This window comes from Haliotis cracherodii, unplaced genomic scaffold (genome assembly GCF_022045235.1).
Source record: "Haliotis cracherodii isolate W230 unplaced genomic scaffold, xgHalCrac1.p SCAF_6, whole genome shotgun sequence".
In the NCBI taxonomy this organism is placed as follows: domain Eukaryota; kingdom Metazoa; phylum Mollusca; class Gastropoda; order Lepetellida; family Haliotidae; genus Haliotis; species Haliotis cracherodii.
In genome coordinates this window covers 53,363,617-53,383,430 of record NW_027266319.1, presented here as the reverse complement: position 1 = coordinate 53,383,430, position 19,814 = coordinate 53,363,617, and the positions used below count along the sequence as shown (strand labels likewise).

Below are 19,814 nucleotides of genomic sequence, written 5' to 3'. Positions count from 1 at the left end.
ATCTGTGATCTGTTCTATGTATCTGTGATCTGTTCTCTATGTATCTGTGATCTGTTCTATGTATCTGTGATCTGTTCTCTACGTATCTGTGATCAGTTCTCTACGTATCTGTGATCTGTTCTCTATGTATCTGTGATCTGTTCTCTACGTATCTGTGATCAGTTCCCTATGTATCTGTGATCTGTTCTATGTGTCTGTGATCTGGTCTCTACGTATCTGTGATCTGTTCTCTACTTATCTGTGATCTGTTCTCTACGTATCGGTGATCAGTTCCCTATGTATCTGTGATCTGTTCTCTATATATCTGTGATCTGTTACAGGGTACACACACAGCTCATCTCACTGTTTGCTAGAGGTGTGGAGAAGCTCGGCAAAGACCCGGTGCTCAACTGTCCTCCTTGCTGCTCCAGCTGTGAATAGTGAAGATGTGAGTAGCGAAGATGTGAACAGTGAATGCTTGAACTATCTATTGAACACGCCGCAGGAACATCTGAACCGTCAACACACATCACATGGACGCGCCCTCCATCTCGTCTCGGATATCACCTGAACCTGCAATATGTTTATTAACAGATATTCCACTGGCTTGAGATATGGTTATAACAGATTTCCCTAGTGCTTGAGATATGGTTATTTACAGATATAATGCGAGCTTAAGCTGAAATATTGTTATTAACAAATATCGCCTGAGCTGGTGAGGTGGTTATTTACAGATATAACTTGAACTTGCAGTGTTATTATTTACAGATATTACATGAGCTTCTATTGAGATATGGTTATTGACATATATCACATGAGCTTGTGATATGGATAGTAACAGATATCACATGCGCTTGTGTCATGGATATCAACAGTCAGGATATGATAATGGTGGGCTTCAGATGCAGAAGATGCAGAAGAGCTGTGTCAACTTATTGTTATGTTAGGGACCAGTTCAAAAGTTTGATGGTGGATAAATATCTTAGTTCCTTAAGTTTAAGGATGGGGGTGTGTGTGTATGCGGTGTGTGGGGGGGGTGTGGGGTGGGGGTGTGTGGAGGTCATGTCTGTATCTGACAAAATCAACTTACCTGATTTCTCAATGTCTTATATAGTTACTAAACTAAGCAGAACCTCTGATCCTATTTTCACCATGAGATTGTGACCTCCGTCAGTACGAGTTGAGAGAAAGAATCAGTTAACTCGGCACCCAAGCTCTTCGCACCACTGGTGATGTAAACTGTGCCACATCGGAATTCGCCAGGCATATGCTGTTCGGAGTTGTCAGGAAATATATCCCATCTTTTTTTTCCCATCGCCATCTACATCACAGTGTGTTTTTGAGTATTACAAGGAATGCAACATTTTCAGAATTAAGTTTTTCGTCTGGTGGGGGTATGTCTCAAAAATTAAGGAATTAAGTTTTTTATCCTACATGGAACTTTGGAGCTGGTCCCCTGCAGTTACTACCAACACCCTACTTGTAAACCAACTTGAGAAGTACCGGGACATACCTTTGTCAGTACATCCAGAGCTGCCCAACTTTGCAATAATTAGTGAGTTCCTTGGACGCTTATAGAGTTCATGAGTGCGTGATGGGCACATCTTTTCTTGTTAATCCAGAAATGATGTAGATAGGGAATTCCGTCAATCTCATTAAAATCAGATCTAAGTTCTCGCTACTGCTAAAACAAAGACCTGAGGACATCCCATTACGGGTCACGTCAGACTGAACTTGCACGAATTTTGACCAACCAATGGAAGGACTGTCAAGGAAACGACATTAGCCAATCAGAAGGCAGCTTTCTCGTGCTTTACGGCACTGATTTCAAATTGGCGACTATGCTTTGAACCATATTTTGACAAATTCTCGATTAAAAAATTGAAACCTGAATGGAATGGCTAATAGATGGTCTAGATTGTATGGATTCAGTCATTTAACCCATAACTATCGTTCGGAATACCTAGTGTTAAAGTTTTCGAGGTTGCATGATTAGAAATAACATTCCGGCTGTCACTTTCATGATCTGGTAAGCGACGCTCTGATTGGTCGGATGAAAGGTCGTTCTGACGTGACCCCTAATGGGATGTCCTCAGATCTTTGTATGGCGGTAGCGAGATCTAAGATCTCATTTTAATGAGATAGGGAATTCCGTGTGATCGACACATCCTTTCCAAGCTCTGCAACATTGTGTGGCCCAGTTCAATGCAAGGTCAAAGTTGTTCTCAAGGTTATTCTCAAGTTAGTTTTTAAGTAGTAAATCCAGTCCGTGATTTTATCGTGTTTTTTTATGATGTCAGTCAAAGTTGCTGTATGCTTTTGAGGAAATGTAGGGTCAGCAATTGATGTTTTGAAATTCTCTTATCAAGAAAGAATTGTTGAATATTGTATATTGCTTTTTAATTTGGCAACTTAGAGGTGAAACAAAACATCGGTGCGCCGATCATGAGTTTTCTGTATCGATACTTGCTAAAGTACATTACTTACTGCTTGTTTAGTAACCCTCTGGCATTTTGTCATGTAAAAAAATCACAAAATGTGTTGTAATTAAGTTAACTACTAAACATAGCAGCAACGAAACCATGCTAGCTTTTCCTTTTGAACCTGCTCTGAAATATTTATGGTCAAGACGGTTCTACGCGATTTGATGTAGATATGCATATTGCGATGCATATTTTTTTCAAGAGAAACATGGATTTGTTCAGGCCTAACATGTTAGATTATCTAGTCATGGATAATAATATACCGTATTTGATGTAATAAGCATCCACGGCGATATTTGCTACCCCGGTAATATATTGGCTAGTGAACAATCCCAATTAGCACCCCTTCCAATTGATCAATGTTGACTTATTTATTCACGTATAATACGCACTAGTGTGTTATATGCACCTTAATGATGGGCAATTATATTCTGGAAAAATATATGTCGTATATAAACAGTTCAGGCCGTTAGCATAAACCACGAAATTTATCTTTCAACTCTGTTTTTTCCATCAAAATAATATTCTAATAAGAGCCATCTATTTCTAATTTTGAGAGCGCCCTGGGCGCTTATTATGTCGAATACAGTAACAATAATTATTATACAGTAAACACATGCAGTATTGTTTTGTGATACTGTGTTTAACTGATGAGAAGATAGAGACAGCTAGTTAGGATATGTTTATGGGATAACAGTATTGTAACATTGATACCAAACATGTAAAGACGCTGGCTAAGAAAACAGATTGTATGCTATATTAATTTTTGCATTTATCAACTAAGCAAAGCAATTTTTCCGTTAAATGTTTCATGCTTGTTTTGTTTGTTATTTGTTAGCTATTAATGTTTTTTCAATACGCATTTTGTTCAAATGTTATATCTAGCCATGGATGGGAGTACAGCAAAATTATGAAGATCACATTCTCCCTAAAACTGATTATCATGATAATGGCAATCACAAGTCCTGCTTCAAACCTAGGGGTCACATAGTGTTCATGGGATATGTGATGCTGTTATATTTTGCTGTATTTTTTGTTTTTGGCGAGGAAAAAATACCCTGGGCCAGAGTCCTGCTTTTGGTGCTAATGTCAAAGCTAGATGGGACAGTCTTATTCTAAGTACAGTTAGTGATTAGAACAATGAATGCAGTAATTTAATAATTAGTATGCTCGGTGCTAGCTTGTCATTAGTTGTATTGAACTGGTGGAGTGGATCATCCTCGGTTCACAGGGGAAATTGTTTAGTAGGATTAATATCTTGGAGGTATTAGACAAGGTGCTCATTTATTACCGTAGATTCGAAGAGTCTAGTCAAATTAACTCTCTGGATTATCACTAACACAAGCATATTTGTATCCTTGCAAATTATTTAATTACCGACATGAAACAAAAAAACTTTTTAGAAGGATTATTTTAACAAATGTGCTTGTCTGTCAACATTTCAATTCTTTTTGTTTTGAAAAAAAGGTTGGTTGTTAAATATCCAGGACTATTATCAATGCATTAGAGATACATGAGACATATCAACTTCAGCAAAATATTGGCATGGTCATTTGTAGACATGTTACAAAGCTATTTAGAATATCACATATTATCATCATGTTCATTTCAGGGTTAGGTCAGTCAGGTGTCACAAAATTAGTTGCATGGAAAACATCTTTCGAACTGTTGAAGGTTGTGAGAGCTTGTTTTGATGTATTTTTCATTATGAACATGTACCATGACTGAATGTTAGATAAGGACAAAGATATTCACAGCCTAAACATGACATTTACTATATATCTTGAAATTGTGAAGGTTGTTTGCTATTATCCACCATTAAAAAGTTTAACTTTCATCTTTTATTGGGCACGGGTGGCCCAGTCATCTAAGGCACTGCAATTTGCTGTGCAGAGTTGCGTCCCTTGGGCACACCAGAAACCTATGAGTGTGGGTTTGAATCCCGGTTCGCCCCGATTATGTTTCTAGGTTTGTCAGCACCATACCCGTGCTCGTGGGTTTCACCAAAGTGGTAAATGTCTGAGACCTGCATCACTTTGGGCTTTGCTCCCACATTAAGCTGACACACCGTGATATAACTGGAATACTGTTCACAGTGGTGTTAAACCCAACTCACACACTCACCTTCATCTTTTTAGATGAACATGGCACAATTTACAAACATGCTCATGATATCCTGAAAATATATCCTAATATACACATCAGGATATCATGGACGGTTTGTCTGCACCACTAGATTTTACCAGTTGTGTACAAATGTTGTGCACAAAGGAATTTGGTTGGATAATTTTCAGAATGTGTTTTTCTTTTCATCATTTTCATCAAAGAACATTGATCGGTATGTTACCATAGCAACACTTTGACATATTCAGGAATTTGCATGTAGTTAGTCACAGTAGTGATGACTGCAGTTATAACGGGAGGATAGACAGTGAGCTTGATACCAAGACCAAGATTGGATGATAATCTTTTATGATGAAATCAAACTAGTGTAATGATGCTTTTCTGGTTGATTTTTTTTTTTTAAATCCTCATTGTTGTGTGAAACTACTAACATGAGCAACATCAAAACTGTGAATATTTTAGTTTTTGGTTGTAATTGTAAGAGTTATAGGTAATTATTGGTGTGGTCAAGGAGGTTGCCGATTGTATTTTTGTGTGCAATATACGCACATGCACAAGGTGAAGGTGAACCCCATGTTATTTAGGTCAGTTTAAAATCTTTTATTTAATTCATGCTATCGTAGGCATTTCTTTTAGCAAGTTTTCAATTTACGTAATCGTCTGTTTTCCTTGTACAATGAAACAGAAATAGCTGTCACCTTGAAATATCCAATAGCCAGGCTCCCATTCTCTACTGGAGATTAAGTCAACAATATCATGCACTCTCATTTCAAAATATTGCATCTCTAATTAATAATAATAGTAATGCTTAAATAAGGATAGATATTGTATTTATTGCTTTGATATCCTTCGTGACAAGAGGCATCTTAAAATCATGGTTTCAAACTTGTGCTTGGCTATGTATTCCTTAAAGGTAGTCATTAATCCATACCCAACGTCTGGAAGACCTAAAGTAACATGTGATCTAAATATGTCACAACAGAATTACAGTTCTACAAACAGCACCATTGTTGTGACTACCATTTAAGATGTATGTGTGGGTTAACACAATGAGCTAAGCATTCCTTGAAAATGAGTGAGTGAGTATAGTTTTACGCCGCTTTTGGCAATATTCCAGCAATATCACGGCGGGGGACACCAGAAATGGGCTTCACACATTGTATCCACGTCGGGAATCGAACCCGGGTCTTCAGCGGGACGAGCAAATGCTTTAACCACTAGGCTACCCGACCGCCCTCCCCTGAAAATGAAAGTCTTTTGGGGGATTATGCAGTGCTCCGAATGTACGCTCAATGATTACCTTTAAGTGTATAAATATTTTTGCATCATTACTTTGATGGTGATCTCATTCTGTGTCAGAGTGCTTCTTTAAGAAAACATCTGCAATTATTGATCATAACTAAGGTTAATAATAATTATGGTTAATGAAAATATAGGCATAAATATTATTGATAATAAAATCTGGCCGGGAGGTGTTTTGTTTTGAATGAGTACCGATGTATGATCATGCTTCTCTTGGCTTAAGGTTTGTTTTTTGTTAAAACTTGCATGGTCATCTCTTTCTGTTTCTGGGGCAGTCTGGTAGCCTAGTGGTTAAAGCGTTCGCTCGTCATGCCGAACACCCGGGTTCGATTCCCGACATGGGTACAATGTGTGAAGCCCATTTCTGGTGTCCCCCGCCGTGATATTGCTGGAATATTGCCAAAAGCGGCGTAAAACCATACTCACTCACTCACTTTCTGTTTCTCCATTGTCAGCATCCGAAACATGTTGAAATAGTCATTAAATCTGGGTTAATGAAAGTTTCTTTTGGGTATGGGTTGCCTTGACCCCAGAATAGGATTGAACATTTCAGTATTTTATGTTTTATTGGGATTGTTTATATTTAATAGTTAGAATTAAATTAATTAAAATTAAAATGTTTACTTTACTGTTGTTTCATTGTACTATCCCCTAGTGCTTAGTTACAGTTTCTATTTATTCTAGTATCATAGATACGTGTGTGTGTATTTATTCTGTATTTAGTGATGAGATGCTATGCTTATCAAAAAATATGAAATTCAGCTAGAGTGCTGTAACACTTTCAGCTCCTTTCAGTCTGCTGAAGTAATAGAACGGTTTAAACAGTAAGATCATGAAAATACATCAGATATTAATCATTGTTTCTTTCTTGTCATATAAGATGTTTATGTCATTGAAGGACCTGGCAAAGTTGATATTTTTATTTGTGAGTGAAAACGTCAACTTTTTCTGTCCTGAGCCAAAAGCCAAGTCTCCCCCATGTATTCTCAAGCAGAAAGATGTACATGGTGGCTGATTTATTTTTCATTACTGTTACCATAGAAACTGATGATGGTTTTTAGCCTGCAACCATTTTCTGGTGTGAACAATAACATGGTATCAGGCTTATGTGATATATATGCCAAATGTGATAACGGACCCAAACTGGAATTACCAAAATATGTCATCTTTGTTCAGTGTTAAATGTCTTGTAATGTCAGAATGTATTACGTAAGTATCAAATTGCAGATATCTGGTATTTTCATTGATTCATGTCATATGGATGATAGCATTTGCGGTTTGTAGACCATTGTCTTCAGATATGACTAGCTGATTATATATCCATACTACCATATTTGCCGTATTAAGCACCCTGCTCCAGTGAGCGCCCCCTGCCCAACTATACTAGTCTGTAAGTATTCTTATGAGCACCCACTCTTTAGATGAAAATTTACATGATAGTCGTTACTTTCTTCTGCAGTGCAGAATTGGTATATAAATGCCTTGTAACTATTATCAATAAGAGTTATTTTCGTCGACATTTAAGCAAAGCTTGTTCACTATCACTTGGTTTCTGAAAACAAATTTAACACATTGTGTATGGTTTTGATAAGTGCCCCCTTCGCGAGTTTTTTAAACACCCTGGGTGCTTATTACGGCGATTATGGTATTGATGATACCCATTCACTTTCTCATACTGGCCTTGGAGATTGCCTAGCAACCTACCTCTACAAGACAAATTGGTATTTTCTGTAGTTTTTTTAAATGGTACTTTTTAAGGAATACTAGAATAATGCCATGAAAACTACCTCTTGAAAACGCCTTTCATGTATTTAGAGTGGATGGTTCAACATTTTGTTGGGGTTTAGAAATGAATGCTTGATCACACGTCGGCCAGTGATGTTCCTAACACTTCAACAGTCTTTGATAGTGAAACCCCACCAATCTGGATCTTGTTAATCTGGAAGTCTCTCCGGGCAAATTGTTACTGTTGGGAAGACAGTGCTCAGTAACCCGGACTTGTAAGGCTAAAAAAAGTAATAGTGTTGGTTCTCCGGCACCGCCCACAGCATTAATGAAGTCGGGTGCAGGTTTTCGTTTTTATTTTCATTTAAAAAAAAATGAAATAAAAATTCTAAAACTGTAAATAAAAGTAATGTGATCCAATATAGCACACAGTTACTTCCCTTTACATGCCCACTGCTTTACTGCGCATCTCGTGTTATGGTCATGGCAGCAATAGGAGTTTGTATGCTTGTTTATGTAGGGAGGCCCTTTCCAAGGTTGATGGTACACAGCTGTTTATTTGGTTACATACTAGTTTGACCAAGCCCTGCCTGCCCACACAATATTTTCAAAAGTCATTGCCTGAGAACCAATTCTTATATTTTTTAAAGTCTAATTTGTAATGTGGGCAATTTCACTTGGAATCATCGTCAGTACTACGATCCTCCATGAATTTTACGTCTTTTTTGTGGTGTGGTCGCTATTTTTAAGTAAAGAATACACATGGTTCAAGCAAGAAAGAAACCAGAGAGCATGGAGACCAATAAGCCCTCTGATAACATTGCACAAAGCAATGTTTTGCTTGACATCGTCTTCCACACATTGCTTCATTGTCAGGCAAAGGGAGGGTTGGCACAAAGTGCTTTCACGGAGTAGGGCTCGTTTGATTTATGTCAGTTGTTCATGGCCTCGTTTCTTGAGCTGACTAAAATTAGACACACATGACTATGACGCTGCATAAAAGCCCAGTGTATTCTCTGGGGATAATGGAAACATAGTGTATACATACCCTTGAAGTATTGATGATACCTAGGAAGGTAACACTCTTATTACGGTGATGTAACTACAATCAAGTAGGTTTAAGTAATTGTCATGAGGGGAATGTTCAGGATTTGAGAGCTGAATGGACTGAATCTCCTTGACCCTGAGAGTGAAATGATATACGTGGACTTTGATACGATACATGGTACATACAGACCTGTATTATGATAATGATGATGCAAATACATAATATTTACTTAACAAATGATTAACGCTATCTCAGTAGGGATACAGCTGGGTTCAAGAGCCGGCCATGTCCTACAAATCAACTGTTTGGGATCATTTTGGTTTCTTGGTCTTTCATGATGGACAGGACAGTGAACAAGGAAGAAACAGTCTATGGCCAGTTTTTCACTCATCGGAAATTCCCGAGTATTTCAGTTCATGGCCTTTGTGTTGTTATCGTATCGTATCATGATTAGTGTATCGCGATACATATTGTAACATGGCCTCCATATCGTTGCATCCTTATAACCTAAGTGTCTGTTGCAATATTAAGCCATTGTGATGACGTCACACTATTGTTGTTGCAGTTGATTCCGAGCCCGAAATTCTTTGGACATTCTAACAAAATTTAAACAAGTAAAATTGATGCAGCTATAGGTCATTATCGAAAAATTATACTGAAATTATACATCAACCATAACATGGTTTAAGTCGGGGAAATCATCCGAATCTGTTGATTCGGATTCAAGTGATTTTGCCATTAGGTAAACATTTTGGTTGTATTTGACTTCGATATATAAAGTTTTCTACTAATGTGAGTGTGATCTGTATTTTTTAGAAGGTAGCTAAGCTCGAGCACTATGTTAGATGGTTTTTTTGTTCAGCTAGTGCAATTTGTCGTAGAAGGAGTGCTTCAGTCAGTGATGTAAAATGCAAACTCTGGCTGTTATAAGTGGTGCTTGTCAATTGTGCTAACATTCCTACTCAAAAGATATGATTTTCTTCATGTGATTCCACGGTGAACTTTCTATAGAAATGTGCCAAATGTTGTAGAATGAAACACTAAGTCTGTGAGATATTCATGGATTCTTCACTAATATGTGAGTTTCAAGAGCCATACGCATGTAAGAAATGTTCGGATTAAAAGGACTGGAAATTTGCTGTTTGGGGTGAGTTGAGAGGGTTGGGGTGAGGAGAGAGGGGTGGGGTGGGGTGGGGTGGGGAGAGAGGGGTGGTGAAAAAGGGTTGGTGGCATTGAGAGGGTGAAAACCAGGGTTGGGGCCAAGTAGCAAACAAAGTAACAGGATCTGGGCACAGAAATGATATGGTACACAATTTTTGGTCAATGACATCCATTTTACAGTTAAAAAAATTAAGATATTTGGGATTCATGTGAATTTCATAGCAAAATACTTACGCATCATGGGAAGCATCCTGATGTTCGCACCCCACCCCCCACTGCGAATAACCAGTCCATCAGTTGTAATCAAAATAAGCTGAATTTTGTTATGTAGGCTTGTGCATGCCAAAATCCACAGATATTTTCTTAAATCTCTTCTTTCATGTATGAATGGTCAAAAGGTTTTGGGGTAGAATTAATGACTGAAACTATATCATTTGTTACAGTTTATCTTTTAGTCAAGGTTTTGTGACAATAATTGTCTCTTGTGTGATGTGTGTATTACAGAAATCAGTTGCATATCTGTCTCTCTAGCTGAGTACCATCGATGTCGAGTTTTACTGGCGAGGACATGATTATACAACGAATACAGGTCATCTGGACCTGTCTTGGTCAGGGTGTGCTTTGATAGGTAGCTAGTTAAGACGGAATGATTCATATTTATTGTGTTAAAGGACTCAAACTTTTTTTCAAAACGTCCTTGCCAGGAAACCAACAATTTGATTATCCACAGTTTCTGCCAATTATACTGCAGTAGGCGAAACAGTACACCTCATGAATTTTCAGCCTTTGTTAAGTTGAGGATTATCGGTATGTGCACATTTTTGGAGCCCTCTTCAAATGGGTTGCAAGGTGGTCCAAAGTGCTGCAACTTGCTGTGCAGAGTTGTGTCCCTTAAATGTGACAGGAATCGTAGGATGTCTGTCAGCAGCTTTCATATAATGTTAGAAGTTGCATCTACATCACTATGAAACCCAAGTCCCTGTCATGACTCCTACAGATCAACCTGGTAACTCTGATATCTCAGTATGTTTAGCTGTCTTAGCCAAAGAGTCCTATTTGTTTCCTTTGAAGATGGAGGAGATTGTCTTGTTACTTAGCAAGAGGTCTTGACCAGTTTACCGCACAATATCATCCCATGCTTCAGTAGGCAGGAGCAATATTCAACCAATATCACAGTGGATTGTTGCTCACAATATCGACAACTGGATTGTCTGGTCCAGACTCCATTATTGACAGACCTCTGGCACATAGCTGGAGTATTGCAGAGTATGACGTTAAACAACAAACATACAGTGGGTGACCAAGAATAGGTCAGGCCCATATCCATTGAGGAATCGAACCAGTACTTTACTGTTTAAAGGGACACTTATATTCCTGTTTTGAAAAATATTTGACTTCTAGTATGGCCTTTGAGTAAGGGAATTTTTCGTTAAACGTCTCTTTGAACAGTATTTCAGTTATATCAGCGTGTGAGAAGAAAGCTCAAGGTTACAGGTATGGAGGTTGCAAACCATGAAACATAATCAGGGCAAATCTGAGAATGAAACCCACAACCATAGATTTGTGGCATGTCAAAGGGATGCAACTCTGCCCAACGACACAGGGCCACCTGCACACCCTCACTGGAGGCCGTTGGGCTGACACTTGATGAGGTGTACTGTGCGCACTGCAGAATTCACATCAATCTTCCAGTATGTATGTCAATGCAAGAACCTCAGTCCAGGAACAACAGTGTATGTATGTAGTGTTACTGCTATGTGTCTTGCCGGGGGGAGGGGGGAGGGGGAGGTCCTATGCTGTCTATAATCTGCTTTATTATCCTTCGGGTAAGAAATAACCAAGTTCATAAAAATCATATTTGCACTAGTACAAATATCAAGACGCACCAGTGTATTGTGTACGTCATTGGGAATTCATTGTTGACGTCATTCGTACCTGAGCGGTCATGATCAGTGCTTGTTTCTAAAGGGGATCTCAAAGAGTATAAAGAATTTTTACACTTGCATAAGGATTCTTGTATTACCCTCACTCTAGCTCGGGAAATAAAAGAATTTTCACAATCATTTCATAAAATCAGTATGACACACATGCTTGTATCATCATCTCTGTTGATATCATATTTGTTCATATTCTATTTCTCGGCCTGGAACTGTTAATAAAAGATCTCCGAAGATGAGAGCAATTCTTGTTCCATCCATTGTGAAATCTTCAGTTTTTAATGATCGTTTTGTTGAAGTGTTTAAATCGGCTTTGCAATGGATTGTGGGCTGTTTAATTTCAAATATCTTTCCGGTTGTAACTTTTTCCCGAATCTACAATGTCATTTGTGATGAATGCTGGATTTTTAAACTGTTCGGCAATATGTGTGTATTTCATAATTTCTCTGATAATTCTACTGTTTCATCAATTGTGCTACATTGACGTTACATTCATAACATGTAACTATCGAGTGTGCTATTGCTTACAGTAATATGTATTAATATTGCTGAAGCTTTTCCAATTTTGAACCAAAGCAAAAATATTGTTTTTCTGGCAGAGCCATAATTTTAGTTAAATTCAAATTGTTTTTATAATGATCATTTAAGAACATATATGTATTGTTTGAAATATTGCTATTTTGAATCTTGTATTTAATTTGAAAATGTGTACTGTATGGATAATTTTTTAATAATGGTTTGAAATAAAGTTTGTAAACTAATCGCAATGCATTGAAAAAAATACAAATATACTTTTTTCCTCTCCACATCACTAAATCTTCTTTAATCATAAATATACTACTCAAAAGAAGTTAAGGATCACCTGATTCTTTCATATTACAATAGTTAATCTCATGCCATGACAGATTAACATTACCAATATGAAAGAATCGAGTGATCCTTAACTTCTTTTGAGTAGTATATATTTTGTCATTGAGGTGAGGTATGAATTTACAGTTGAGTCAGTGATTGTTTCTTGAATGTCATGTTTGTAATTCAATGTTGTGAAAGGAGTCTTTCAATAGATCAGTAATCATTCTACAATACTATAGCCATTCTGTTTAAGATGATTTGTTGTACATATCATATATATGATTATACATATCTGGTGTATAGAAATAAACTATATTATGATGTGTATTTGTAACTTTCTTATATGGCTTTCTTTCTGGAAATGTTCGTTCCAGTGTCAACCATATACACATGTATATGTGTGCTTGAAGAGACGAAATTGGTCAAAACGTAAATTGTGCGATAAACATTGCCAGTGACAACCTTACAAAAGAAACTACTAAATCTACTAAGGCTTTGAAAAAGGGAAATGTGTCTCACTTTAAATACTGTGCGTCATATTTGTTGCCAATATTTTTCAAATTTCTTGCATACTTCCTTTTGTCCATAAAATGACATCCTTGACAAGTGACATTGTACTTCAGAGGGGCGGTCGGGTAGTCGAGTGGTTAAAGCTTTCGCTCGTCACGCCCAATACTGGGGTTCGATTCCCCACTTGGGCACAATGTGTGAAGCCAATCTTGGGTGTCCCGCACTATGATTTTGCTGAAATGTTGGTAAAAGCGGCACAAAACCAAACTCACTCATTCACATTGTATTCCAGAGCCGAGTTCAATTGGTTGGTGGGGAAATAATAAAAAAGTGTTTCTCCTGCATTACTTACAGGAATAATCAGTTAAAGTCCTACTGCCCTCCTGACCCATGCAAGTTCCTCACCAACTGGTTGATATGAACAACCACATATCACCCAGGTCAGATGAAAACACAAGCAAATGGTGTAAACGTGTATCATATTTTCACTCAAGTGATTTGTTCATTGTTTAATGCCACACTCAACTATATCAGGCCGGTCTGTAAATAATCGAGTCTGGACCAGACAGTCCAGTGATAGACATCATGAGCATCGATCTATGCAATTGGGATAAGATGACATGCATCAAACCAAGTCAGCAAGCCTGACCACCCGATCCCGTTAGTCGCCTCTTATGACAAGCATAGTCGCCTATTAGGGCAAGAATGGGTTGCTGAAGACCTATTCTACCCTGGATCTTCACAGGTATTGACTCGAGTTAAAATTGAACGTTGCATCAGCATTATTTCAGCCATATAGCGATGAGAACAAAATGATAAATAAACACAACTGAGTCATGAATACAAAGTTATATTAAAGAACAAACTTGTCAAACATATTTTATCTAACAATATTATTTACAACTGTTTAAAACATGGGCTATTAGCCACCAGCAACCAAAGCTAGGTCACCTAGCTTCCTGCACAATACCCCAGCAGGATTTACGTCATCACTTTAGCTACTGGTGGTTGTGCACACTACTAGTCAATATTAAAAATATGCTTAGCAGTGGGTTGGCTTAAAATCCTGACTTAAAATATCTCAATATGTGGGAATACATTTCCTGTTAAAAATCATGTCCCAAGTTTGTCCCAAGATCACTTTGAGGAACCAGGCCCAGCTTGATCTGGTCTGGTGATGACCTTTGTTGCACACATCACCAAAAGAAGTGAGTGAGTATGGTTTTACGCCGCTTTTAGCAATGTTCCAGCAATACCACTACAGGGGACACCAGAAATGGGCTTCACACACAATACCCATTTGGGGAATTGAACCCAGGTCTTCGGCGTGACGAGCGAACACTTTAACCACAAGCCTACCTCACCGGCCCTGCTAAAAGAAGAAACACAGGTGATGTTTGGCGATTTTATTTTTGCACAAAATAGATGATGGATTTGCAGGGAAATAACAGATGGTCGTAACAATGGGAGACAATGACTAATGGAGACTACCATCTGCAGGTGCAGTTGAGCTGAAAGATGACAGACTTGTACTTCAACGCCCTCATGCCCATACGCATGGCACGATTAAAACTTCAAGGGGTAAATATGTTTTACAATTGTCTGTATAAAGGATGTTGAGTGAGTTAAACCTAAATGTTGTATTGGTGACCCAGCTATAGCAATTAAGTCGATGACCACTAGCTTGTTGAGCCTTGTCATCATTCAAATACATGTTAGTCACATGATATGTCACGTGACAGGAAGTGGCAAGAAGAACAATATCACATGATGGATGATTTGTAAAAACCTTACACCAAGCAATACTGTAATACTATTCATGTTCTACTGAACGCGAAATAGCAACACAGGTAGCAACCATTGAGGGACTGTGTCAACAGTGCATTTGTCATATTTATTAATAAATAAAACTTTATGAAATTCATCCATGTATATACATTTCATTGTATTAATAATGCTAGGAAAAAAGTCTGTTAAGTTTGAGAATATATGATGCTGCAGCTTTTGACACAATTCCTACATTTCGGAGGACAAGGCACATGGCGGAGGAGTAATGTCAATCTGTGATGCACACTCTTCGAATGTGGGCGAAATAATGAAATGGGATCCATAGTGAAATAATTTCAATGAAATTCAATTTTAAATAATGAGCATAATAATGAATAAAATATGATGTACAATGAGAAAAAAATAGACAATATTTCAGATATAATTAAAATTCAATACAATTTGCTTCAAGTTAAAGATATCCATTAAAACTTTGATATTCTATTGTAAACATGAAACATCAGAAGTTTGACATGTGCCTGACACATACATGTGAAATTGACATGGTGTACATTTCAACAAGTTGAATAGTTGTATCAGATCCTGCTTTGGAAGAAGACATGATCTGTGTGTTAATGGATCATAGAAGAGTTAATGTTGCATGGGAAACTATGTCAATAATATCCAATGACAATATCTTACATATCAGAACAAGGCAGAACACAGAAGTGATGTATATAGCACCGTGAAATGTTTTGGCAATTCCAAAATCCATTCTCACACACATTTCTACAATGACACAGACAAATAGAATACCAGAGATACAATCATTCATTTTCAAGATACAGAAATGAAATATGCTGTTCCGAATCTCCACTCGCTCTACTGAGAATTTAGACTTTTCTACACTGATTGGCCTATTAGAAAGTTCATCTCATGACTTTGATCTAAACAAACAAGAAACCTACTTTTCGTATTGATGTATACACATGACTACTGAAACAGTATTTTACGTAAGGATTTCACCAGTATTTTGTAACCCTGGAAATGTTAAAAAAGACAATAATACCCTGAAGCAAATGCCACTAAACAATCTGTATGAAACATGAGAAATTTCATGACCACTTGAAATGAATAACTTACAATAAACCCATACAAAAAAGCCATCACGAAAATAGTATCAAGAACACTTTTGATCCTGAAAAAACATACGATCAAGATCGGGAAAATAGTATCATGAACGCTTTTCAGCAAGGTAGAGCATACCGACAGAATCAGGAAAATAGTATCATGAACGCTTTTCATCAAGGTAGAGCATACCGACAGAATCAGGAAAATAGTATCATGAACACTTTTCATCAAGGTAAAGCATACCGACAGAATCAGGAAAATAGTATCATGAACACTTTTCATCAAGGTAAAGCATACCGACAGAATCAGGAAAATAGTATCATGAACGCTTTTCATCAAGGTAGAGCATACCGACAGAATCAGGAAAATAGTATCATGAATGCTTTTCATCAAGGTAAAGCATACGGACAGAATCAGGAAAATAGTATAATGAACGTTTCTTGATCTTGACACATCTAGAAGACCATGTTCCGCATCTTGTCTTATAGACCCCACACAACACATAAATATAATAATCAACTAACATACTCTCATGCAGTTTGCATCATATACCACTTAAAAGAAGTTAAAGAACACCCAATTCTTCCATATGTTATACTTTTAATCTGTGATGGCACGACAGATCAACTATAGTACTATGAAAGAATTGGACATTCTTTAACTTTTCTTGAGTGGTATATATTTCCACTTGTTGCTTAGCAATGTGTGAAAACATGAATTTCAGACTTCACCCAATGAATACAGGTACAACATTTTCGACTGTTATTCCACTGAATTCTCCAAGACAGAATCAAACTAATTGTGTTTCAGTTCATCAACACCAAACAATATTTCTAAATCAGAACATCAGAAAATAACAAAAAGACAGCACATACTTTCAGAAAATAATCATAAACAAAAACAGTCTGTTCTATAAATCTATTAATAAATATGTTTATTTTCAAGTTGAATATTTACAGAAGTATTTTGCAAAGACTTACAAAGCTATATACAAAGCATCATGTACACACACATACTGAAGAATGAAGCACTATATACAGGCTGTGGGGGATATCTAGCTGTGGCAGCCACATCCAAGTGCTGCTCCCTATAAACGACTATGACTTTGTCTGGTTGCTAGACGGAGCTACAGGCAGTTCCACAGGGTGTTCCTAACATATTCCCGATCTGGCACAGATCACACAAACAACCCTGCCATACATGAATCTTATCTCACGAAAATTGCATCATGACTCCCTTACTAAAATCCTTGCCTTGAAATATGTGTACCTATGTTTTCAATCATGCAACTTTCTATGTACCTATCAGACTGGAATTATCAAGAGGGTACAGATTTTTGGCGTCATCTCTAAGAGCAATGGCGGATACCAATCATTACAGGTCCAGTTTCCACCTCAATAAGTAAGTACATTGTTGCATGATCTTAAATATAAGTACTGTATTTGTAGGCAAGTGTCTTAATAAGTGAATCATGCTGCATTAGTCGTTAGATCATGACACATGCACTTTGCTGAAGCATATAAAGTGAGACACAGATGTGGATCGGGGATCTATTGGGAAAGCACTATGGGACAGCCTGTAGCTGTGTGTAGAGACAAGTCAGTTTCAAGATGTAGGAGCAGTACAGAGATATGGTTACTGCATCTAGGAGGATGGCTTGCTACAAAATCATAGCATACATGTCCCACATCAACTTGTCCTGAAGACATAGCAACAATTCACATAGCAGTAACATTCTAATAGAGACCGATGCTGATTTTATACTGGGCTTCACAAACTTGGTCACAGTGCTTCTTAAAAAAGAAAACAGAGGAAATCTTAATATCCCCTAATTCCAAAACACATTTATCCTTAAGTACAGCAAATATGTCAATTCTTGTCATGTTTTATGTTTGTTGTTGTTTAACGCCGCACTCAGCAATATTCCAATTATATGATGGCAGTCTGTAAATGATTATCTAATGATTGACATCATGAGCATTGATCTACGCAACTGGGATACAATGACATGCATCAATTAAGTCAGCGAGCCTGACCACCTGATCCCGATAAGTCTCCTACGGCAAGCATGGGTAGCTGAAGACCAATTCTAAAAAAGATCTCCACGGGTCATACGAGTTATGAAACTGTAAACATGAAGGGTTTGAATACACTACCTTGGCTGCTGTGTCAAAAACAGTAACAGTGGCTATATGCAGACAAATCCATCTTCTTTCAAATAAATACTGACTAAGCTTGTGGAGTTCAGTGCAAGATCACTGGACCCTATCACAACGTTCGTTGCTGTGAGGGAGCATCAGGGCTATCTAGATGTAAGACAGTAGAAGTGGAGCAATACATTGCTATGATTTCATACGATGGTGTATGTACAATGAGGTATGTGGTGACTCAGAGAGCCTGTAATCTCTCCTTATCCTCTCTAATACTTCAGAGCATGCTGGCAATTGGGTCTCTCTGCAGTCACTGTAACAGTTTCCTGCAAGTGAGCGAGTGAGTTGGGTTTAACACCACTTTTAGCATTATTCCAGTTATATCACGGCGTGTCAGCTTAATGTGGGAGGAAAGCCCGAAGTGATGCAGGTCTCAGACGTTTACAACTTCGGTGAAACCCGCGAGCACGGTAATGGTGCTGACAAACCTAGAAACATAATCGGGGTGAACCGGGATTCGAACCAACAATCATAGGTTTCTGGTGTGCCCAGGGGACGCAACTCTGCTCTGCGAATCGGGCGCTTTAGACGACTGGGCCACCCGTGCCCCCGTTTCATGCAGGCTCTGTTAACCTTTATATTAGCACAGAGTTCAGAGTCAGTCAACCAGGCTGTGATCAAACAAAGCATTTCACAGATTTGACTGTTGACTGATCTCAAAACCACAGAATTATGCAGGTGGTCATGGAGAGTGCAGAGATTCTCATCCTGAGTATTAAGACAGTGTAGTCTACTACAATAAAATAAAGAAATAAAGAATCTAACATTATGACAAATATTCAGACATGTGAAGGCAGCTTGACCGGTAGCTAAATAACTTGCTGTTCCCAAATCAGTTACTGAGTGAGTGAGTGAGAGTGGTTTTCCCCAGCTTTTGGCAACATTCCAGCAATATCACGGAGGGGGACACCAGAAATGGGCATCACACATTATACCCATGTCGAGAATCGAACCTGGGTCTTTGGTGTGACGAGCAAACACTTTAACCACTAGGCTACCCGACCACCCCACAGTTCCTTGACACAGATTAAATGGTAACTCAGACATCAGATCCACCAGAGCATTAGACCACACTGCACATGTTGTTACGGTGAGATTACGTATACAAACATCACTTGCGTATTACCAGGTTCCATACACTCAACAAACTCATGCTCATTCTTCTAAATCATGACATTTGTAATAGATTTTAAACTGTTCGAAAACGAAAATTAAAATCCTCGTACACTTACATAGAAGGGCATATAATTCACTTTGCCTTCAGATGACATGCTGGAGAAACACAAACATCTCACATTATAAAATATGGGCTAACATCTCACTGGTATCTAATACTGATGGTTTCAAATGGTATCACGTACAATTTTCAAAATGTAATTATCACACTCTGTAAATGTTTCATGTAAAAAACATCAAGTAAGTCTCCCAACACCCAGGTACAATAACCAACACAAAACTTGGGCAGTGTTCTGAAAAAAAAGGTCTTAGATCTTAGAAAAGTCTTGAATCTTGAACCAGTGGAGCTATATAAACACAGAACTGATGAGGAAAACAAACAAATGTGGAGGTCATCGGGATGCTGAGA

General features: G+C 37.9%; 1 protein-coding gene across 1 annotated transcript in view; it reads left to right on the top strand.

Annotated features, from left to right (window-relative positions):
* The window catches only part of LOC139445503 (ceramide kinase-like), a 28,383-nt gene extending 27,401 nt beyond the window's left edge, over positions 1-982 (top strand). The window contains exon 12 of the mRNA XM_071226645.1: positions 321-982. Within this exon, the coding sequence (XP_071082746.1) occupies positions 321-420 (100 nt within the window). The 3' untranslated portion in view covers positions 421-982. The remainder of the gene's footprint in view (positions 1-320) is intronic.
* Positions 983-19,814: the final 18,832 nt, after the last annotated feature.